This window comes from Pelophylax lessonae (genome assembly GCF_965119305.1).
Source record: "Pelophylax lessonae genome assembly, chromosome: 13".
Taxonomy (NCBI): Eukaryota; Metazoa; Chordata; class Amphibia; order Anura; family Ranidae; genus Pelophylax; species Pelophylax lessonae.
Window position 1 is genome coordinate 92,698,285 of NC_138780.1, and position 24,774 is coordinate 92,723,058.

Consider the following 24,774-nt stretch of genomic DNA (forward strand, 5'->3'; position numbering starts at 1 on the left):
TTGTAAATCATGTTGATTTGGTCATCTATTGTTTACTGTGGGTTCTCAGTATTTACACTATAATATGTGTATTTGTATCTTGTTTTACTTTTGGTGCCGGCAGTCTGGGCTTCCAGGCTGACTTAAGTACGCTGAGCTAATTAGCATGTGAATGATAACCTTGTCTAGATGGGATTAGCCATGAGTCAGCTGTACCTCGTTAGCTATTCATTGTGTGAGGCTTTATGTAAATATTCAGGTCATTGTTCGTGTAGTGACTGTCATGCTTCTCAAGTGTATAAAAGTCTGCTACTTGTTTTAATAAAAGAGTTAGTTGCTTTCAGAGACATACAAGCTAAGTTCAGGCTAGTTCTTGTATGGGAGGCGGCTGGAATATCTCTATATGTCCAGACTGGAGGAAGCCTTATACTGACGGAAGACCACAAGCACGGTGTGGGTCGACGGTTTCGTTACAATCCCGACCATATTATTGCGATTGTTCTCCAGTCTGGATCAGCTCTGTGATGTCAGCCGACAGGGGGCTTCAGCCAGCTGTCTGCTGAAAAGGGGGTCACAGGATTGCAGAACGAACTGCAACCCTGTGATCCCCAGGAAGTATAGCCAAACGGGCTTTGGCTGTACTTCTCCTTTAAAGTAAGTTACATAGTTAGGTTGTCAAAAGGCACAAGTCCATCTAGTTCAACCAATAGAAAAAACATAAATAGAGCACATAAAAAGAAAAACTGCAAGGACTGAGGAATGAAACAGGAGAAAACACAAGAGCCTCCTAAGTGTAGAATTTGGAAAATGTATTGGAGTTAAAAACAAATATTACTCACAAGAGTATGCATGTAATAGGCGTTGAGCATTTGTAGTATCAGTCCTCCAGCATCTATGTTCTGGGGGCACCCGGTGGATGTGGAGAGTGGTGTTCCCATGAGAAAGACAGCAGCGGTGGACTCCGCTGCTTCCTGGCTCCGTGGTGGAACACACCATTGGGCTGCCGTGACGTCACTTCCAGGATGCGATGCGTAGATAACTGCGACATGTTTGCGGAGTATGTGCTCCTTCTTCAGGCCATGTCAAGGCCATTTTGGAAATGTAATTCCTCATATTATAACATTATAAAATATAATAATAATTTTAACATCAGCATGGCAGCCTTAAAAAAAAAAAAAAAAAAAACCCATAATGATAAAGAACCATATAGACAAAGCCATGTTGAAGAATATTTTTTTTATTAATAATGGTATATTATACAGCGGAACCTTGGTTTACGAGCATAATTCGTTCCGGAAACATGCTTGTAATCCAAAGCGCTCTTATATCAAAGCGGATTTTCCCATAGGAAATAATGGAAACTCAGATAATTCGTTCCACAAACATTTATTCATTATGGCAATACAAAATACAGTATAAAGTGTACTGTAGAAATAAAACAAACTAAGCTGAACTTCAAAATACAGTACTGTACTGTACAGTAAAAATGAAACAAATTAACCTGCACTTTGCCTTTGAAAAGAATTGTAGCTGGTGTGAGGGAGACAAGAGAGTGTAAAGGAGGAGGGTGGTTATTGTGTAGGATGTCCATCACTAACTTTAACAAGGAACCTATCCAATGACACTTGCTTTTGTCGCCTTTTGAGAATTTGGCGTAAATGTGACATTGCATTGTCGTTAAACAGATTGCTCGCTCGCACCGCTACAGCCTTATTCGGGTGGTGCTTTTCTACAAAATTTTGCACTGTTTCCCACATTTTACACATCTCCCTAATCTCATTTGAAGGGATGGATTCCTCTGCCTGTTTATCCTCCTCTTCAGATGAGATCTCCTCCATAACCTCTTGCTGTTGGTCTTGGTGCAGATCCATCAGTTCATCAGTGGTCAGCTCCTGGTTATGTTCCTCCACCAGCTCTTGAATGTCATCCTCATTCACCTCCAGTCCCAAAGTCTGACCCAAGGACACAATTTCATCGACAACTGGCGGCTCCTGCTCCTGAGTAAACCCCTCACAGTCATGTCCAGGAACACAATCAGGCCACAGTTTTCTCCAAGCAGCATTGAGGGTTCTCTTGGTGACCCCATTCCAGGATTTATCGATGATTTTAAGGCAGTTCACAATGTGGAAATTATCTTTCCAAAACTCTCGGAGGCTAAGGTTTGTTCCTTCAGTGACCTCGAAGCATAGCTGAAATAGTGCTTTGGTGTAAAGCTTTTTAAAGTTGGAAATGACCTGCTGATCCATGGGCTGGATTAATGGAGTGGTATTGGGAGGAAGGAACTTGACCTTAATGAACTCAAATTCTTCCAGTAAGTCGTCATGAAGGCCTGGAGGATGAGCAGGAGCATTATCCATTAGCAGCAAGACTTTGAGTGGCAGATTGTTTTCTAAGAGATATCTCTTCACTGAAGGACCGAAGACCTCATTGATCCACTCAACGAACAAGATACGAGTGACCCAAGCCCTGCTGTTGGACCTCCACATAACATTTAACTGGCTCTTCTGCACCTTGTACTTCTTGAAGGCTCGAGGATTCTCAGAATGATACACGAGCAGGGGCTTGATTTTGAAATCCCCACTTGCATTAGCACAAAACAAGAGGGTAAGACGGTCTTTCATGGGCTTGTGACCGGGCAGTGCACTCTCTTCTGCTGTAATGTAGGTCCTCTTTGGCATCTTCTTCCAAAAAAGCCCCGTCTCATCGCAGTTAAAAACCTGTTGGGGCAGGTAACATTCGGAAACCATGAGCTCTTTGAACTCGACAATAAATGCCTCAGCTGCCTTAGTGTCAAAGCTCGCAGCCTCTCCATGCCTCACAACACTATGGATGCCACTTCTCCTCTTAAAGTTATCAAACCATCCCCTGCTTGCCTTGAAGCCTTCCTCCTGTTCTTGCGATGTACCTGGCAGTTTGCTTACAAGGTCGGTGTATAAGGCCTTTGCTTTCTCACAGATAATGTGCTCGGACACAGTATCACCTGCTAGTTGCTTCTCATTTATCCAGACAAGAAGCAACTTTTCTACATCTTCCAGAACACGTGGCCGCTGCTTTGATACTCTAGAGACTCCTTTTGCTGCATCTAGCCCCATTAATTCTTCTTTCTTCTTTAAAATTGTACAAATTGTTGAAGTAGACTTCTGATATAATCTTGCAATGTCGGACACTCGCATACCCTGTTGATGTTTCGTAATGATTTCTTTTTTAACATCCACTGTAATCACCCCCTTCTTCTTACTGCCTTCCTTTTCCACCTTTTTTTTCTTACTTGGGGGCATTATTGGTGAGGTACGCCAACAAAGATGGTGAAATGATAACCCACAATCCTGCATTGAGAAAGAAGAATTTGTACTGTACTGTAAAAGGCATTGTGTTCAGCCCTGTGTACTGCACCAGCCTGTATGTACTGTATACAGTACAGTACTGTACAAGGCATTCATTGTGTTCAGCCCCATGTACTGTACCAGCCTGTACTGTAAATGGTGCTGGGAATAACGCTTCCTTTGTGTAAAGAAAGCAGCCATGTCTATCAAAAACTCACATTGGTACTGTACATTTATTCCTGAGGCAATGCCCGCACATCAGCTTCTTGTGTCAAACTTTAGGCCCCTTGCACACCAGTCAACAGTTTTATATCCAGGTGTCATTCACAAAACACAGTACAGTATGTACTGTACTGTGCTGTATACTGTACATGTGCAGTATTGTGCAGTGTACAGTATTTCGTGTTTTTTCCTTTATATGACATACGGCTGGTGACCTATGGAAAGAGCTGCTGCATGTGAAGGATCCTGACCTGGGAGAGTTCAACAGATCCCACTAAGCACAGTCCGACTATAGCCTAATCGCATACTCGCATGTTATAAGGTGAGCACCCACTCACCTGGGAAGCACTGGTGACTTTATGTGGCTTTATCATCTGCACTGCTCTGCACTTTTTGGAAGAAGTTATTTGCATTCATTTTTCCATAAGAACATTTTTTCACTATTGTGGACATTGCACATATTCATTAATGAATGATTATTTCTCCACTTAAAGGATTTTGCATAGATTCTAGTTTTATTTAGCACTGTTGGCAATTATTTTAGAGACACTGTCCACTGCCATTAGTTTGATTAGAATCACTTTATATGTTTGCAAACATATACTGTATTTGTTTTTTCTACTGGACACTTTATTTGGCACTATACATCACATATACTGTACTGTATATTTATACAGTACAGTACTTTCATAATTTGACTCACGTTTGCCTTCTCTTTGTATGTACTGTACAGTACTGTAGTGTGCAGGGGTTCCACCCATCTGCTCTGCGCCCATCCGCTCTGCTGTTTTCCGGAGATGCTCGGCTGGGCTCGGCTGATGACGTCACTTCCGGGTGCGGGCGCCGCTCGTATATCAAAGCGGCGCTCGCAAACCAAAGCAAAAAAAAAGAAAAACGATTGCTCATCTTTCAAGTTGCTCGTAAACCGCGGTACTCGTAAACCGAGGTTCCACTGTATACTCTTTAGTCCAGCTCTGTATATACCTTTTGAGAAACGTGTGTGTATATGTGTACACCCTGCATTCCATATATACAGTGCCTTGTGAAAGTATTCGGCCCCCTTGAACTTTTTGACCTTTTGCCACTTTGCAGGCTTCAAACATAAAGATCTAAAACTGTAATTTTTTGTGAAGAATCAACAAGTGGGACACAATTGTGAAGTGGAATGACATTTATTGGATATTTCAAACTTTTTTAACAAATAAAAAACTGAAAAATTTGGCGTGCAAAATTATTCAGCCCCCTTAAGTTAATACTTTGTAGCGCCACCTTTTTCTGCGATTACAGCTGTAAGTCGCTTGGGGTATGTCTCTATCAGTTTTGCACATCAAGAGACTGAAATTTTTGCCCATTCCTCCTTGCAAAACAGCTCGAGCTCAGTGAGGTTGGATGGAGAGCGTTTGTGAACAGCAGTTTTCAGCTCTTTCCACAGATTCTCGATTTAGATTCAGGTCTGGACTTTGACTTGGCCATTCTAACACCTGGATATGTTTATTTGTGAACCATTCCATTGTAGATTTTGCTTTATGTTTTGGATCATTGTCTTGTTGGAAGACAAATCTCCGTCCCAGTCTCAGGTCTTTTGCAGACTCCATCAGGAGTCCAAAATGGTCCTGTATTTGGCTCCATCCATCTTCCCAACAATTGTAACCATCTTCCCTGTCCCTGCTGAAGAAAAGCAGGCCCAAACCATGATGCTGCCACCACCATGTTTGACAGTGGGGATGGTGTGTTCAGGGTGATGAGCTGTGTTGCTTTTACGCCAAACATAACGTTTTGCATTGTTGCCAAAAAGTTTGATTTTGGTTTCATCTGACCAGAGCACCTTCTTCCACATGTTTGGTGTGTCTCCCAGGTGGCTTGTGGCAAACGTTAAACGACACCTTTTATGGATATCTTTAAGAAATGGCTTTCTTCTTGCCACTCTTCCATAAAGGCCAGATTTGTGCAGTATACGACTGATTGTTCTATGGACAGTGTCTCCCACCTCAGCTGTAGATCTCTGTAGTTCATCCAGAGTGATCATGGGCCTCTTGGATGCATCTCTGATCAGGAGCAAAAGTTAGCTCATTGGATTTGATATCAAATAATGAGGTACCTCATCCCTAATCAGAATCGAAAAGGTAGCAAGGTGTGGGGCATGAGTTGGGATTTTTAGGGTACCGTTATGTAACCAATAAGAGAAGTATATCTAAAAAATATAATTTTATTTATCACATGAAATCAAAAAGGACTAGGGGTAACAATACAAGATATTACTGTTACAAGACAATATGAAACATCATCATAGTAACAACATAATTGTTAAAATATCATATAAAATAATATCCTTGAAATTGAAATCTTTTTTTATCTAAATCAGGCTTTAAACTTCTCCACAACAGTATCTCGGACCTGCCTGGTGTGTTCATTGTTCTTCATGACAATGTGGGCTATGTGGGACTTTAAGTGAGACACCAGCAGGTATGCCCAGCGTCTCCATCCCTGTATCAGAAAAAACAAATTGAAAAGGATTAAAAGAGGTGCATGGAAGCCAGCCAGCCCCCAGTCTGATGTACTCACCCTCCAGTCTGCCACCAACCAAGTAGACCTGTCTCATGATATAAATAAAGAACAGGGGTTTAGTTGACACGCATTTGCAAACGCATGTGTAAGCTGCAGAGCCACGGCTCGGCACCCTGTTTTATCTGCAGTCCTAACACTTTTAAATTTGAGTGTCTCCACTCTGGGAGCACATGGCTGCTAATGGATGTATAGGAGGCAGGTGAGAGGGAGCAGCCCAAACTTCCCCCAACCCACCTCCATCCATGACTGGTCTAGTATCTCAAAGCTCTAATAGCAATGTTCTTAAGATGGTACAAACTGAAAACGACCAGATGCATACACCTCCAACCCCTTGGTGGATGCAGTGTCAAACCCAGATTGGGACTTTATATGAGGCAATTTGCCTGTATAGCACAGTGCCTCCATCCCTAATTTCATAAAATATTTGGGACTTTACATGAGACAAGCAGGTCATGCTATGGTCTCCATCCCTGTATATGAAAAAACTGGGGTCAAATTGGACTGCATCCACCAAAAACGCATGAAAATGGAACTTTAAATGAAGCACCAGCCTGTAGGCAATGTGCCTCCATCCCTGGTTACATAGACAATGTGGGCTATGTGGGACTTTAATTGAGACACCAGCAGGTATGCCCAGCGTCTCCATCCCTGTATCGGAAAAAACTAATTGAAAAGGATTAAAAGAGGTGCATGGAAGCCAGCCAGCCCCCAGTCTGATGTACTCACCCTCCAGTCTGCCACCAACCAAGTAGACCTGTCTCATCATTGTTCTTCATGATGCTCTCTGCGCTTTAAAAGGACCTCTGAGACTATCACAGTGCAGGTGCATTTATACAGAGACTTGATTACACACAGGTGGATTCTATTTATCATTAGTCATTTAGGTCAACATTCGATCATTCAGAGATCCTCGCTGAACTTCTTGAGTTTGCTGCACTGAAAGTAAAGGGGCTGAATAATTTTGCACGCCCAATTTTTCAGTTTTTTATTTGTTAAAAAAGTTTGAAATATCCAATAAATTTCGTTCCACTTCATGATTGTGTCCCACTTGTTGATTCTTCACAAAAAATTACAGTTTTATATCTTTATGTTTGAAGCCTGAAATGTGGCAAAAGGTCGAAAAGTTCAAGGAGGCTTAATACTTTCGCAAGGCACTGTAGGCTTCTCTTCAATATGGCTTTGTCTATTAGGTTCTCTTACTGTTAACTCGTTCATGTCAAGAGGCAGTTGCAAGATGATTTTGCGTTTTAGGTCCCAAACCTACGACCCTTCAGTTCTACTCCCTCGTGCAGTGAATTTTCCCCCCTCTGGCCAGATTTACAGGCATACAGCACTCAAGCTTAATGGAAATACATCTAATTTATTTATTTACAGCTCACACATTTATAGGCCATTTCAGCGGGAAAAAACAGTTTAAACTGGTGTACAATCCATGGGTCAGTTTAACAATAGAATATAGCGAATAAGACAATACATGAAAAGGTTTTGTTGTCCCTAACACATTGATGTAAATGTGAGACGTCTTGTGTCTGAAGTTGCTTTTGTGGAGTGAAGTTGCTTCCTGTCTATGCTCAGCTGTCTGATGTGTTTAATATGTAAGTACTTATCAATGTATCCAGGTGTCTGCTGTAATCTATATGCAAAGTCTAACTGTTAAGTGTCCAGAAGGTATGAATGAGATGTGTTTTAATATGTCTGTACTGGTAATGAATGACTTGTTAATATAATTTCCAGAGACCATATTCCATTGTGAGTTGGGCACTAGCTTAAATGTATGTCTCTGGTATCGTGGGATATCAATATATTATTAAGGCACATTGATACACTCTTTCACTTACCTATATGGGTTATTTTTTTATTTCTGCCATCTTGATGTTATAAATATATTCTATAATGTTATAATATGAGGAATTCAAATGTTGTATGATGTATTATATGGCACACGTCAGCAGAGGGTATACAGACTTCAAGTAGTTGGACCCTTTTGGCTGCAATTGGTTACCGTAGATTGCAGCCACTGACATGGCCTGAAGCAAGAGCACATGCTCCACAAATGCGTCGCCTTTATCCACGCATCGCATCCTGGAAGTGATGTCACGGCAGCTTGACGGTATGTTCCACGGACCCAGGAAGCAGCGGAGTCCACCCTGGCCTGCTGCCACGGGGATGGTGGTGGGGGTGGCTGCGGAGGGAGAACTGCAGATGTTGGAACATGTTGTAAAAAGGGTGAAACATGTAATATCTTCCAAAAATGAACTTATCCTTTAAGAACATTTTCAGCAAGTACAAAAGATATTTTATTGCAGGAAATGCAGCATTCTTGTTACTTCCAGTAAGTTGAAATAAAAGCTAAAAACAATGTTATTTTTGTTCTGTAAATGACTTATCCCGCAACCCACCCTCATGTAAAGGAGAACAAAGGCAGATATATTTTCATTTCCTGCTTTCACTTCCTGTCCTGTAGACATAGGAAGAAGTGAGGCAAAATTTCTCCAAAGTGAGGGAAAAAAGCCCTTCTTAGTGCCCCCTTTGGAAGAAAACTCTCTCTATTCCTGTTCTGATGACAACTCAGGAATTTGTAATTTCAGTAACTTTCAGTGACAGTAACTCTTTCTAACTGGAACACAGGCATAATAAAAACACAAAAGAAGTTCTAACCCCTTTCTACTCAATCAAAAATGAAAAAAATGTTTGGTTTTTACATACACTTTGACTTTTTAATTTCTCTTGATCTTAACTCTTTCACACTGACCTAACACAAATATGCGGCCCCACTAGACTGGGCTTTTTTCTGTGGTGCCGCATATTTGCGTATCTCCCCTTGTGCTTGTGTGCTCCCAGCACAGAGGCCTGGGTTTCACTATGAGCCCTTGGCCCCGTACTAAAGATCGGGACCCGGAACTCCCGATTCTGGGTCACTTAATCGCTGTGATAGCTTCTGAATGATTGGTAATCAGTCACTGTGAAGTCCGCCCCCGTGTTTTCTTTCTATGTGAATGGAGGAGAGAGATGCATCATATCTCTCGCTCTCCTTGCAGAGAAAACAAAAAAAAAAATAACATAATAACAAAAAAATAAATAAAAAAATACCTAGATTAAGGTTTGATCTAGGTTGGTGCCAGGGTTAGTGTTTGGGTCAGTACTTTTTTTTTTTGCACAAGGTTTTTTTTTTTTTTTTTATAATTAGTATCCGTGTCTGTTAGTGTCAGTGTGCTTTAGGTAGAATAATAACAAAAAAAAAATAAAAGCAAAATGTACCCTATTGTTTTCATCCTGTACTATGGGTACATACAAAAACTAACCTACACATTTGTGGTATCGCTGTGATCGTCAATTTGGGTTGTTCTTTGGTGTAAGCTTATGGTAGTACCAGGAAATATACACATTTTAAAAGAATATATATTTTTTTACTATTTTGGAACAGTTTTTTCTTTTGATAATATAAAAAAAAAAAAAATAGGAGATATCTAGTACTATTTACCACCAAATGAAAGCCCAATTGGTCCTGGAAAAAACAAGGTATAATCCATCTGGATGCACAGTAGTTGTGATGATATGTACGGTTTTACTAAGGGTCCTTTCACATTGTGCGCCTTCCGATGAGGTCTGTTCTGCTCAGTGGGGGATCAATTCGCCTATCAACACTGAGCAGGCGGATGGCAACTGTCAGATCCCCGCTGTCCTCTATGGGGGAATCAAATGAGAATGGACCGCCTGTCCGCTCTCATCCGATCCGATGGACAAATGGAAAATAGGGTTTCCATCCGTCCGGATTTTAGAGAGGATCGGAAGCGGATAGTAGCGGGTGTCAGCGGACATCCGCTGCCCCATAGGAATGCATAGAGGATCCGATCCGGTCCGCCTAAAAACTGACAGGCGGATCTGATTGGATCGTTCGTGTGAAAGGACCCGAACACATGTTAAAGATTCAAAATTGTGCTTGGGCATTTAGATTTGTCTTACCCTTAGGTGCGAAGGGGTAAACAATGAGACACGCAATCTAAGCTGTGATGCCCTTAGATTTTATGAGTGCTATGTTTTAGAAATGTTGTTATTAGGTATCTGCTTGTGGATATTGCACATCAATTAGATATGGGATCTGAGTTAAAGTGTTTGTAACACAAAAAAAAGAAAAAAAAAAAAAAAGAGAGAGAGATCTTGTTCCCTCATAGCAGGTAAAACAGCACAGTGTTTGTGCTGTTTAATCTGTCCTGGCTGATCCTGCCTGATCCTGTGTCCCCTTCTGTGTACTGACCACAGAAATCATGGCTGCTGAGCCTTGAATTCCGTGATCAGTTTACCTGCCTCCGTCATCTACAGCTCTCCCCCTTGTCCCTCCCTTCCTGTCCGCTCCGTGTGTCTGTGAGCCATATCTGCCCCCCCCCCCCAACACTATTAGTACTGCAGTAAACCTTGAAAAATGTCACTGACAGACCCTCTTTTTATCTAGCCATAATGCACTGTATATTTGTTTTTGTTTTTTTTTAAACGAAGCCTGTAAAAACCCTTTTCAGAGATCTTCAGGCCAGTCACGTGACTCCCATCCGCTCTCCTACTGCGATCTAGGGCTACAGCGGGAGAGGCTGAGTAGCCAGGACAGCAGTCCCATACCCCCTGGCTGACATCAGAGGGAGATCTCAGCCTCTCCTGCTGTAGCCCTGGATCGGAGTAGGAGAGCGGCCAGAAGTCATATGACCAGCCTAAACATATTCAGTGTGTTATGCCTGGATACAAGAAATGGGCTGGTGGTAAATTACTGTTTTAAGATTACAAACACTTTAGGAGTTCAGGTTTATTGATCTCATCATGGTGTGTATAAATATACAAATATGTTTGTGTATTCAGAGTACCGCAGGTTTCAAAATCCCTTTTAATAATTGGCATAAATTAATCTTTAAAGTGAAAAGAGCTTTTACTTGAGCAAAAACAAATATAAACACAGCATTTCACTTCTTTCAGCACAAATAAGCTTCCAACTAAGTCATGGCTCATCAGCCAATAGAAAGAGTTTGGATCAGCCGCGTCTCCCTGACCGCAAGGTTCCCAAATGGTGAGCGCTAGCACACAGCTGTTCATCTGGTGACAGTCTGTCCTGCTGAAAACACTGCCTTTGCTGCAATTTCTTACACAGCTACGCACAGGGTATCGACCTTACCCACTGCTCCAGCAGTACTGGCTTAAAGTGGTTCCAAAATCAAACAGTTTTTTCTTTAAAGCATTGTCTGCATTGGGCCCCTTTCAAACGGGCGTTCTGTTTGTCCATTTTTTTTTTTTGTTCCACGTCCATTTTTCATCTATCGATTGATGGACATCAATGCAGCTCTATGGAAAAAACGAATGTAAATAGCTGATCATCCATTTACATCTGTGTTTCCATAGAGATGCATTGATGTCCATTTTTCATCTGTCAATGGACAAGCAGTCGGCATGTATGAAAAGGGCCTTAAGGTAAAAAAATGTCCTGTACCAGTCCTAATCTTCCTACCGCTAAACACAAACCTGAGTCCACCATTCGTATAGCACTGTGCCAGGCTACAGCTCTTCTCTCTTCGCGTTGTGGTTTCACAGGAGAGCAGTAGGAGCCGTGTCTTGCGAGGGTGCAGTAGTAAATTAATTTGAATGGCCTGCTGTGCCTCCAAAAATGCAGGGAAAAGGTCCCTGCACCATTTCTGCAATCGCAGTGCGGTTCCCAGTGTGGGTGCGATTTCCAGTATGTGCGGCCTGCCATTAGGATTAATGGCACCCACATGCTTCCAGCGTGTTTTTCTGTGTGGGTGGTTGTGGCTGCGGGTAGAGGTGCAGAACCACACGCAAAGATGCGAACCTAGTCTAAAACAGAAATGCTTTCTACCTACAGGCTTTGAACCCTTGTGGAGCAGACATTCTCATTTAAATGTATTGCCTGTTCTCGCAGGCACATTTTCCTTGCCAGGAGGAGAAAAGTAATTTTTTCATGGTCATTAGCAAAGCTTTAGCTTTTATTTTCAAATTAGCTTGTAAAAGACAGACTGCTGTTCCCATTTGTACTTTTATATATGTTCACATCCAGTCTTTAGTCCTTTACTGCAGCACATGCCTTACTATAATAGTTTCTAAATAAAGAGCTGTAAATATAGAATTAGGTTTAATAATAAATACATTCACCGCAGCCTATTTTAGGAATCGAAGGAAAATGTTGCTTTTGTCTGTGTTGAAGTATTTGTAATACACTTTTTTCTGACCCTAAAACAAGTTTTCCAGCCAAAGACTGAAAATCCTTGCAGCAATCATACAGTTAATTATAAATGCTGTTAAATGATATGAAAGAAGTGAACCGGTAATGCTCCCTGTCTGTCATCGTTTGAGCTTGATATTTTCAGCGGATATTATGTGGAAATGTTACTGTTTGGAAAACAAAAAGCCTTAGAAGCATTTTACTGGGATACAGAAAAATTGTGCTTCTAACTGACCATGGCGCCTTATTTATTCTGATTTCTATCTGGCTAATGAGTGTTTCATTGCTCTAATGTCTTCCACAGGAGATTGGTACGGGTGGGACGTGTCAGTGGAAAATTTGTGGCCTTAGTCCAGCCACAACCCTGGCTGTATACTTTGAAGTGGTTAATCAGGTAAGTAAATAACATAAGCTCTTAAAGATATTTTTAATAAAGTATAACAACAAATATAGCACCAAAAAAATCTTTTCTTACTCTTTCATTTTTTTTTGTATTTAAGAACCTGATTTTTAAAATTACTTATATGGTAGAAAGACAAATGTAAGTGTTATGGTATTTTTAGTGAGTTGTTAATGAAATTATACCACAAGAAATACTGATGTCCTATGAATCTTCGTTCTGACAGAGAGGAGCCTTGTAGAAGTCCTAAACCCAAGGATTAGCAATGTAAACTTTGTTCTGCTCAGTCTGTGCTTGCTTTTCATTTTTGTTAAGAACAAGGTAAATGTCTGTTTTATGACCCCCCCCCCCTTACTTAAAGCAGAGTTCCGGCCTCAAAAAATGTTTTTCGATAAAAATACCCCTGGGACAGTCAGGGCTAGTGCATTTCAGCAATGATAGCCTCTGAACTGTCCCGGGTTCACTTACCTTTTAGAAGAAAATACTTACCTTGAAAATGTCTTGTCCAGCACTGCCCTTTCAGGTGTGGGCAGCTGAAGCCAGAGCGTCCTCTTCGGTGACGTCGGAGTCCCCAGAATGCCCTGCACCGGCCCTGCTCGTCACTTCCGGTGCAGGTGCGTCATCCCGGAACAGCTTCTGGGCTTGCCCAGAAGCTGTTTAGAAAGGAATGACGCACCTGCACCGGAAGTGAAGAGCAGGGCCGGTGCAGGCGCATTGACTCCTGGGAGCGATGACGTTCGGCTCCCAGGAGTCAATGCCAGCAGAAAGTCATGGCGCGGGCCGCAGCCGCAGAGGGAGGAAGTGGAAGGAAGGTAAGTATATTTTCTTCAAAAACAAGGTAAGTTAAGCAAAAAAAAAAAAAAATCATGATTATCCAATTCTTTTTCAGGTTACTTAGAGCAAGCGGATGTCAAATTTTCGTTTTGAGGCTGGAACTCCACTTTAAAGTAACAATAAAACGTTAAATGTGTATCCAGATTTACCACCAAACCTCCCTCTCTAAACCATGTCCCGGCATTGTTTATTTTCTTTTACGCTGCTTCGTTAATGAGAAACAAACTATATTACTCACTGTGACATCATCACCAGGTTTTTAAAATATTTTAGGGGTAGCTGCTAGGAGATTGGTTCCTATTGACATAGGCATTCCCACTACTAAATTTCCTAAAAGCACTTTCCCTTCATGCTACATGAGGGTAGGCTCTTGGGAGTCAAGGCATCAGCACTGATTTACTGCAGAAGAAACCAATGTATGCATGTGGAGCGGAGCAGAGAAGGGAGGTGGTTAAGTGGAGTCCTTGACTCCAACAGATGGGGCTGAGAAGGATGGTTGGGATTTCAGAGCAGCAAAGTCATTATTGTCAGGTCAAAAAGGTTAGAAGCACACTGGTTTTATGGCAGTTCAACAAATATTTTTCTTTATTTGTGGTAAAAAAAAGAGATGGGGGGGGGGGGGGGGAGGGTAATTTATTGCCAGATGTACTTTGTTTTTTTTTTTTGTTTTCCTAAGACATAAACTTTGTCTTCTTTTTTTATATTAACATTTGTTAAATATTTCCCTTTATAAATATACTGACATGCACATAGCTAGTCACAGACAACATAGTAATACAGTGCCCACATAAGAGAAAGTACATAAATAAAATAAATACTTGCTGACACTGTGCGTTCTGTTGTCATACTGAATTTGTTCACAACTTGGGTGTAACGCTTATGTTTGGGTTGCAAAGGAAAAAAAGGCTTATAATGTCTATCCTTTGTGATAGTTACACCAGTTTCTTTCAGACACAGCAAAACATTTTTTCTTGCTGACGATTTATTTAGTCAACTGGTAGCATCAACTGATCGCCCATATGAAAGTGCAGTCCATGTATTCTTACTCCCACCCACTGTATGCTGCATGAGAAAAGTTGTACAACAGAAAAACTTTTAACAAGAAGTGCAGTAATACCAACAGTAAAAGTGAAGATTTTGCAAGGAAGAGTGCTTTGCCGGGGAGAGAGTGCTCTCCCTCTTCTTTCTCCAGCTCTGCCCAATTCATCTTCCTCCGTGATTAGGCACCACTCCTCTTTTAAGTTGTATGATACCAATCAGGGGTGTATACTATTAGAGCAGGGATGTCAAACTCAATTTCATTGCGGGCCGCATCAGCATTATGGTAGCCCTCAAAGGGCCGGTTGTATCTGTAAGAGTTTATAAATGTATCTACTGCAAGTCTGAAAAGTAGGGTCGCACACCGCTGGTATCATCCACAAGAAACTTTACTTGAGACTGCTCAGAGAGAACATGGTTCTGCCATGGTGTTCTGTCGGAAGTCTCCAATAAAGTTTCTTGTGGATGATACCAGTGGTGTGTGACCCTCCTTTCCAACTGGCATAGAATCGTAGTATTCTCATAATACTTATAAGCAGATGTCTAGAGCACCCCACCCCCCCTTACATCAAATGTCAAGAGCCCCCCCACCATCAGAAGTCAAGAGTCCGCTAATGGCGCCAGCTCTGACTGCGTGCTAGTCTGCCGGATCGCCGCCCAGAGGCATGAGTAAGGAAATGCTCGATCCTCCAGCCTCCTTGCACGCCTGACCGGACCCCGCCGCCCCTCTTCGCTCGCTCCAGCCCCAGCCAGACTCCAGAGGAACGCTGGATACTCACGGACCCAACTGAGACCGGCCGCTTACCGGAGAAGCTCCAGCTGAGTACCACAGCCACAGACGACTTGGGGAAAGCCGGTGTGGTAGGGCAGAAGGCTGCAACTCACTCGGCCACCAGCGAGCAGATTGGCAAATAGCGCTGGAGGGATTCTGTCAGGAGAGACGCTGCAGCACTGGAAACTAGATCACTCCCTCCGCATTACAGCATAAGGAGCGCCATAGACCAAGCCAAAAGGGACTGGTGAGAGGGGGAAACCCCCCCAGAACTTTCTTGAGTTTTACTTGTCTGCTCTTTTTTACCTGAGTGCACTGTCTTATTATCCCCCATGCGTGTGCTGCTTGAAAAATTAGCTGGACAGTTTTGAAAAATCTGCGGGACTCTGCTTGAATAAGCTGTTGAAAATGTGCATAATAATTAGCGCACACTGAGAGCCTGGCTGTTGGGTGGTGAGGTATTCAGGTGGACACAAGTGGAGAGAACAAACCGTAGTGCATTACGATTGTGTCGCTAAGGACGGGTGAGAGGGTAAAAAAACCCCCAACTCTGCTGAATCTCCCTGTTTTTCCCTCTATGCCATACAAACTGTAACACCATCAAGAGTACCCCATGTGGAGAGTGGTTGATAGATTGAAATATGATGAGATAGGAATCTCTCAATGTAGCCTGGTCTCCTTGTTCACATAGTTCGTCAAAGTTACACAATGATGGAAATATTTTTTGCCCTCCCAGCTTCAAATTACAGCCCCCTAGAGGAGAAGCGGCTTCCATAACTGGAGTCCTCTAGGACTTATACTTAGGGTTGAAGAACCATCTGGGACTGTGACATATTCCACCTGGGGAAGACTGTGTGGGGGCTATAGGAGGGAGATACACAAGGGACCTTACGGGATACCCCCCTAGAGGTCGACTTGCTGGAGGCCCCCTTCACATATATCCTGTATACTCTCCTAGGCTTTTGCATGATTGAAAAGAGCGTTTGACATATTTCTTTTTACACCTACCTTGGAAAAATCCTAGCGAGCGGAGTAGGAGGGATAATACTGCAAGGAATAAAGGAGAGGGGCCCCTTAAAAAATCTCTAGGGACACCCCCTCAAAGCTGGACTTTTCAGTATAAAACCTAAAACTTAAAGCTGGGTACACGCCCCCTTGTAGTAAAAGAGGAGGACTCACTTATAAGTAACCCTCTAAAGACTGAAGGAGGTGACCTAGACAGGGTCCACAGGGGGAATTAGTGGACCTTAGGGGGACAAGTCAGCGCTGGAGGGAATAGTAAGAGTACAGATATAATCAACAGCTTCCCACTAAAGGAATAAACATGTCTAAGATTAAGAATAAACAGCCAAAGGAGACATCAGGGAAAACTGTAAAAATAACGGCTAGCCCTGGGACTATCAAAATGTACATGACCCAGGAAGGGAAAGGACAAAATGGAACACCTGAAATCCAACCATTTGTCAGATCAAAACAAACTAGCGAAGGTAATAAGACAAAAGGAAGAAAAGCATCAGGTGAAACAGGAGAGGAGACCCTAGACCTTTCCAGAGAGAGTTCACAAACAGTAGAGGACACGGATTTTGGGAAGGAAGATTAATTAAGGTTGAATGACCATCCCCCGACAAAATAAGAAATGATGGAAATGTTCTCGAACCTGGATAGATCAATTAAAACCGAGATGGCCACTCTATATAAAGATCTGGGACATACCTTGACAAGAGTAGAGGAAACTGAAAGGAAGATAAATACCCAAGGGAAAAAGTTATCAAAATTAAATGAACAAGTGAAGAAATTGCAACTAGAGCAGAGGAATATGCTCTATAAGATGGAGGACCAGGAGAATAGAAATAGAAGGAAGAACTTGCGGATTAGAGGGCTCCCGAAAAAAGATAAAGAAGAAAAATTACAACATATGCTTGAAAGTGTATTTAATCCACTTCTTGGGAACTCAATTACAGACAAAATAGAATTTGAAAGGGTACACAGAGTACGGAAACCTCTAAATGCTCCAAAAGAAAAGTCAAGAAATGTAATAGTGAGATTCCACGTAGGAAAAATAATAATAAGAAAGAACCCTGCCTACAAAATCAAATATCTCTGGCATCAAACGTGTGAATATACTCCAAGAAATAAAACCCCAGGAGAACTTAATAAAAGTAAATGAGTATAGTAAATTACCTATCGTATAATGTACGAGGAATGAACTCGCCCATAAAGAGACAAAAAATCCTAGGGGAAATTAAATACCTAAAAGCAGATGTAGTATTTTTACAGGAGACCCATATTACATACGATTCAAACATTAGATTGTACTCCCCTAGCCACCCCACTTGGTTTTATGCAGACACATTAAAAAAAAAAAAAAATCAAGTGGAGTGGCAATAGGACTCGCTAGAGGGATTAGATTTGTCCTAGAAGACAGGCTGGCTGACCCGGAGGGTAGATTCCTCTTCCTGAAGGGGACGCTTAATGGAGAAGAGGTTACATTAGTGAATATCTATAGTCCCAATGAGGGACAAATAGTCTTCCTGGGGAGGATCCTAGAGAAATTAATGAACTTTAAGAGGGGAGGGGTGGTCTTGGCCGGGGATCTCAACCTAAGCCTCGATCCAAAGATGGATAATACATCCCGATCCCAAAGGTGCTCGAAATACCAGATTAAACAGTTTAGGACAAAATTATATCAGAATCAATTAGCTTATATCTGGAGAATATTCAATCCAAAAGAGAGAGATTATACATATTATTCAAATATACACAAGACATATTCCAGAATTGATTACTTTTTAATAGAACACCGATGGATCGAGAAAGCTTCTGAGGCTAGGGTTGGGATTAGGACCTGGTCAGACCACTCCCCCATCTCAGTTAAAATAAAAATGGGTAAAGAATTCCCTAGAAGGCCAAATTGGAGAATTAATGAAGAATTGATCAGAGATAAAAAATGGGGAAAGGAAATAGAAAAAGAACTTGAATATTATTTTCAAAATAACGATATCGAAGAAACACCCAAAAACATTATATGGGAAGCCCAAAAAGCATTTATGCTAGGTATATTAATTTCAAAAGGAGCACAAAGGGAAAAAGAAAGAACAGAAAAAAAGGACAGTTTAATGAGAGATATATATGAATTAGAACAAAAACAAAAAAGAACAACAATACAAATAAAAAAGACCTATCTAGGATAGAAAGGAAAAGAGCAGACCTAAAAGAACTATTAGAGCAAGAAACAAGACAAGAATTTAATAAAGTAGCAAGAGAGAAATATGTGGAGGGTAATAAGATAGGAAAAAACCTGGCAAGAATTCTTAAAAAAAAAAAAAAATCAATAAACTTCATAGATAAGATCAGAAATAAAGGGGGGGACTTGGTCCACTCATCCACGGAGATAGCAGGAGAATTCCAATAATACTATGGAAATCTATATGCAGTAGGGGGGGGGGTAAGTAAACAAGAAGATGACCCTGAAAGAGAGGAGAAGATCAAGAACTATTTGGAGAAGGCTAGAATGAAAAAAATAGAGAAGGAAAAAACGACACTCCTAGAGGCACCAATTACGGATCAAGAAATAGAAAAAGCTATAAAAGACACCCCGGTAGGGAAACGCCCTGGGCCTGATGGTTTCACCATCAGTTATTATAAAAAATATAAAGATCTATTGATCCCAAGATTAAGGGGTTATATGAACGGTCTGGGCTCCCAATTCAATATGAGTAAAGAGGCCCTTCAAGCCTCGATAACAGTCATTTTAAAAGAAGAGAAAGACCCAACATTGTGCTCAAGCTATAGGCCTATCTCTCTCCTGAATGCCGATACAAAATTATTTACGAAAATATTAGCAACTAGAATGAAAGGGCTGCTGGAAGAGTGGATCCATGATGACCAGGTGGGCTTTACACCCGGTAGACAGGGGAAAGACAATGGTATTAGATCAATCCTATTGATAGATCAAATGCTAAAAAACAGGGATTCAAGCTTGATATTGGCGATTGATGCTGAAAAAGCATTCGACAGGGTCAACTGGAAGTTCATGCTGAGAACTCTAGAGGAAATGGGCATTGGCCCCAGAATGATGGCATGGACCATCGGCAAAAATAAAAATAAACGGGACAATGTCCGAGCCGTTCGATATGTACAATGGAACGAGACAGGGATGTCCCCTGTCCCCAATGTTGTTTGTGATTTCCCTGGAGCCCCTGTTAGCAACAATAAGAGAAAGCCCAGATATTAAGGGAGTGGTGGTTGGGGGAGTGGAGCATAGGGTTGTGGCATTTGCCGACGATTTGTTGCTTTACGTCTCCAACCCAAGGATTTCCCTGCCTAATATAGTCAAAATTCTCAAGCAATATGGAGAACTCTCAAATTTAAAAATTAATCAAAGTCTGAAATATTAAGTATCAAAATGAGCATTCAGGAGAGAGATGGGCTAAAAACTGAATTTCCTTTCGTCTGGAGAGGGGAGGACTTAAAATATTTAGGAATTAAATTAACATCTATACCAGAAAAATTATATATAGCCAATTTCATTCCATTATTGAACGAAATAAAAACAGAAATAAACATATTAAATCCAAGAGCTATATCATGGATGGGTAGAATAAATATAATAAAAATGGCGATTCTTCCAAAAATTTCATAAGTTCCAAATGGTACCAATATTGATCCCAGATGCATTTTTTAGGACACTAAAGGCACTAATAACTAAGTTTGTTTGGAAATATAAAAAACCAAGGATAAAATACACAATATTAAGTAGAAGTAAAAACGAGGGGGGACTTGCACTACCAGACATTAAAAAATATTACCAAGCCTCAATTCTTACACGGGTGATGGAATGGGGGAAAAAAGAAAGTAGGAAAAATTGGGTTAAAATTGAAAACCCAATAAGCGGTACGAAGTTAGGTAAAATCATTTGGATCCCACCAAAATATAGAAAGTTGAAGAAAGATACACATACTATAACACGACATGCACTAAAAATGTGGGATTCAATATATACTAGAGGAAAAGGGGACTATAATTCACCATTAATTCCACTACAGGACACAAATTTTTTTTCACCGGGGGAAGGGAAAGTACATGGAAACTGGTTAGGAGAAGGAGACATCAGACTAAAAGATATAATGGAGAAGGGGAAAATGTATACATTTTCTGAACTCAAAAAAAAGAAAATCATTTGGAACTTAGATGAGTGGAGATATTGCCAACTTAAACACTTTGTGGCCTCTCTACCCCATCCAATTAGAGAAACAAACGAGTTTAACCCATACGAACAAATATGCACATCCGGAAAAAACAAGAATAATATCTCAAATATATACAAAATATTGAACGAGGGTGAGCAGGTAGCCCAGTCAATGGCGGAGAAATGGGAGAGCGAACTGGGTGATCGAAGAGAGGGAATCCAGTGGGATAAATGTATAAGGCTAGCTCATAATTCTGCGATAGATATAAGTACAGCGGAAATGAACTATAAACTGATCTCCAGGTGGTATAAAACCCCAGATAGAGTGGGGAGATACCACCCAGAGACCTCAAAATTCTGCTGGAGAGGATGCAAGGTAGTGGGCACTATGACACACTTATGGTGGGATTGTCCAAAAATCAAGAAATATTGGAAGGAGGTATTATTATCAATTAAAAGAATTACCAACATAGAGGTTAAAGAAGACCCATGGATATGCCTCTTTCATGGGACGTCTATGTCTGTTAAACAATATAAAAAAACTTTAATTCCCCACCTGTTAAACTCAGCAAAAAGCTTAATTCCATTAAACTGGAAGAAAACAGAAGCTCCGTCATATAAAGAATGGGTGGTGCGAGTGGAGAGAACAAGAAAATTAGAATTACTAAGGCCCTGGGGAGAACAGGAGTATGAAAATAGAGTAGAGATTTGGGAGGTATGGCAAGAATACTCAAGATTGTTCTTTTTGTATTATGCACATAGTTATACCCTCCTCTTAAGGGAGGGATTGAAGCAATAAATTTTGTATGTTGAAAATCTTTAATAAAAAAAAAAAAAAGAAGTCAAGAGTCCTCCACCCTCTCTTACATCACAGTGCACCCCCTTTGTGCTGCTGTCGGGAAGAAGCTGCAGGAGAGGTGCAAAGGCCACATGAAATGGCCTGGAGGGCCGCATTCGGCCCCCGGGCCTTGTGTTTGACACGTGTATTAGAGTATTGTCCAACTAAAAAGAAGTGTTGGGGCAAAGGAAAGACTGCTTGACATGCACAATTATTATAGAATTAGATTCTTTGTCAGGTAAAACAGTTCACTCATATACATGCATGTCTATATAACGTTTTGCATAGAGTTCAGCTTAGTGAGACTTTTTCTTTACACCACTGAAAAAGCATTTTAAACATTCTAGCATTTCTGAACTATAAAAGCAATATATATTTTCTTGCAGTTTACCAGTCCTTTTGATGTGGTGGCTAATTTGTATTTTTAAACTAGGTGCGTTTTCTGTAATTACAGAAAAATGCCTGTTGATTCTGTCGGGGACCTATGATCTAGAGATCTATGGTCAAGCCCTATTTAAGGGTTGAATGTGTCAGAGCCAGAGAACTTAGGCAGATGTGGTTTTACAAGTTTGTGGAATAAGCAGATTGCTGAACGCTGAATTTGGTGTGCAGCTGTTGCTCCTTTTATTGGATCACAGAGTTACATTTGTTTATGCGTGCATCTACATGCTTCTATCCCTGTGCACACATCCATGTGTGCACCTGCACCTATGAATGTCTTTGTGCCTGAACTGTTTGAGCTTTGCTTGTCACAGAAGATCTAGCACCATTAGCTCCTAACTATTGATCACTATCATAAGTATATACACATGACACCATAGCCCTAAAGGCTTAGTGAGGACTCAAAGTATCTTGTAGAGCATAACAAATCTCAAGCATATCAGGGACTCTAACCTAGTTCCATTAAGTACAAAGTTCAATAATAAAGCTTTTGAAATAAGATAAGTATTCATTAAATATTAGAATATCTTAAAACAGGATCTCCTTCTCTCTGGTGCCACTCCTGATAGAACCAATATTGTTTTTAGGAAGCTGAGAGACTTAAGGAATCACATTGCCTCCATTAGACTTAAATCTTATAAGAATATGAACCCCACATTCACATGGAGTTCCCTTTTTAATAAGAAGGGGGTTTTAATGCGGGGTCGTTAACTGTGGAGTGTGTAAATACATGTGGCACAGGAAAAAATAGGTCACAGATAAGGATGAGAAGGTAAACCCTATTCAACTTTTTATCAGTTGTGGGTCACATTATGTAATTTATGTTCATCTGTGCCCCTGTGGCCGGTATGTACCATTAGGGGCCATTTTGGGGAACACGAGGAATATCCTGAATGTGTATGACAAACATTTAGCCCCCTAACATTTTAAGACAAACACAGTAATGATTCTGATGGCTTTAGGGTGTTTGGAATTGAAGTGATCATGGGACATGTTGATACTGGCAGGAAATGCATAAGGGTCTGTAGTGGTGAAGCCTTTTAGAACCATTGTTTTTGGGTACTTTAACACGTAGAGAGCTAAATGAGGACCTTGAGATCCATGCTGAGGTGTGATCACACTTTTGACCACTAGAGAAAATGGTTGGACCAACCCTAATACACAATGGGACATGGTCCATTGCCTGGTTATAGACATTTAACTTTTTTTATATATTATCTTGTACAAAAGTATTAATACAATCCCAAACTCAACTAAATGGTGAATATATCAAATCACTGAGTGAAGAATCTGTTTTTATACACACATCATTTAATCAGTTACCGTTTATGAAACTTAATTTACCACCAGTAGCGTTATTTAATTTTTATACTATATCATGTATTATATTACATGTGTGTTAAGTTACAAGTTCATATTATGTACATATTATATCCCATCTTATTTGAGTTATTATTATTTGCTTATTAATAGTATTACTTTTAAACATAATGGAAGTATATTATTTTTTTTACATACTGTGTGTGTGTATGCGTTTTATTATGTGGCATACTATAATGGCATTTTCTAATTGGGATTATACTTGTTGAATTAGGATGTTTTTTTTATCTCCAAAAGGCTTGAGTACATGAGCCCAGTGACTAATACTATTACTTTCACTATTACTATTACTGTTATTATTTATGATTCTTGGGACATTTTTTCAGTGCCCTGTTGTGATAAAAATTGTTATTATGTGGCTGCTGTCAGCCAAGAGGGGTACGCTGCAACTCAGAGCATTCCAGGTCAATGCGTCCTGGCGAGGTATCCGCTCGCAGGCTTGTCCCCATCCACCAGGGCCCGTCGTGGCGAGGCCTGGGCGGACCACAACCTGCTCACGCTCGTTGGCCAGGCTGGGAGACCATAAGGATCTAGATTATCCAGTGCAAAACCCCAACCCGGCTGTCGCTTGTAGTTCACCAGGAGGATCCCCGTGACACTAGCTAGCGATAGCGAGTAAAGAGAAATAAACATAAACATTCTCAAAATAAAATAATAACTGAGCCCGAAGTCCCAGCAGAGAACCTAGGTTCTATTCCTAAACTAGGCAGCAAGAAACTGATTTGAGAGCACAGTGTGTCTGGGGTTATGTCGTGAGGGACAGCCCCTGTAGGCGAGTGAAAACTTTTTACTGCCTAGTCTACTCCTGTAGATGGCGCATAACCCATTAGTGAAGAAGCATTAAGAGCTGCGTCTTTCAAAGGACTCAGAGAAAAGGATTTTACGGTAAGTTCTTACAAAAATCCAATTATTATATTGGTTAACCATTGTGCCTTAAGCCAGTTGATCTCCTCTCCTAAGCCTGTGGACATAGTTGGTCATATACACACAAATATTTATATACTTTATATATTTCCTATACTATTCCTTGTGTCCCCTTTAAACTGCTACCCTTTAGTATAATAGTGTTTTTAGTGTTTTATGGATGCATCTACAGTATCTCCCAAAGGTGAGAACACCCCCTCACATTATTTGCAAATGTTTTATTATATCTTTTCATTTGACAACACTAAAGAAATGACACTTTGCTACAATTTAAAGTAGTGAGTGTACAGCTTGTATAACAGTGTAAATTTGCTGTTCCCTCAAAATAACTCAACACACAGCCATTCTTGTCTCAACCACTGACAACAAAAATGAGTACACCCCTGAGTTAAAATGTCCAAATTGGGTTCAAAGTGTCAATTGTTTGTGTGGCCACCAATTTTTTCCAGCACTGCTTTAAAACTGTTGGGCATGGAGTTTACTAGAACTTCACGGGTTGCCACAGGAGTCCTCTTCCACTCCTCCATGATGACATCCCGGAGCTAATGGCTGTTAGAGACCTTGCGCTCCTCCACCTTCTGTTTTGAGGATGTCCCACAGATGCTCAATAGAGTTTAGGTCTGGAGACATGCTTGACCAGTCCATCACCTTTACCC

The 24,774-nt window shown here is 40.9% G+C and overlaps 1 protein-coding gene across 1 annotated transcript in view; it reads left to right on the forward strand.

The window, feature by feature from the left end:
- The window catches only part of SEC23A (SEC23 homolog A, COPII coat complex component), a 342,836-nt gene that overhangs the window by 106,908 nt on the left and 211,154 nt on the right, over positions 1 to 24,774 (forward strand). Inside the window, exon 12 of the mRNA XM_082242896.1 lies at positions 12,608 to 12,697. Within this exon, the coding sequence (XP_082099022.1) occupies positions 12,608 to 12,697 (90 nt within the window). The remainder of the gene's footprint in view (positions 1 to 12,607; positions 12,698 to 24,774) is intronic.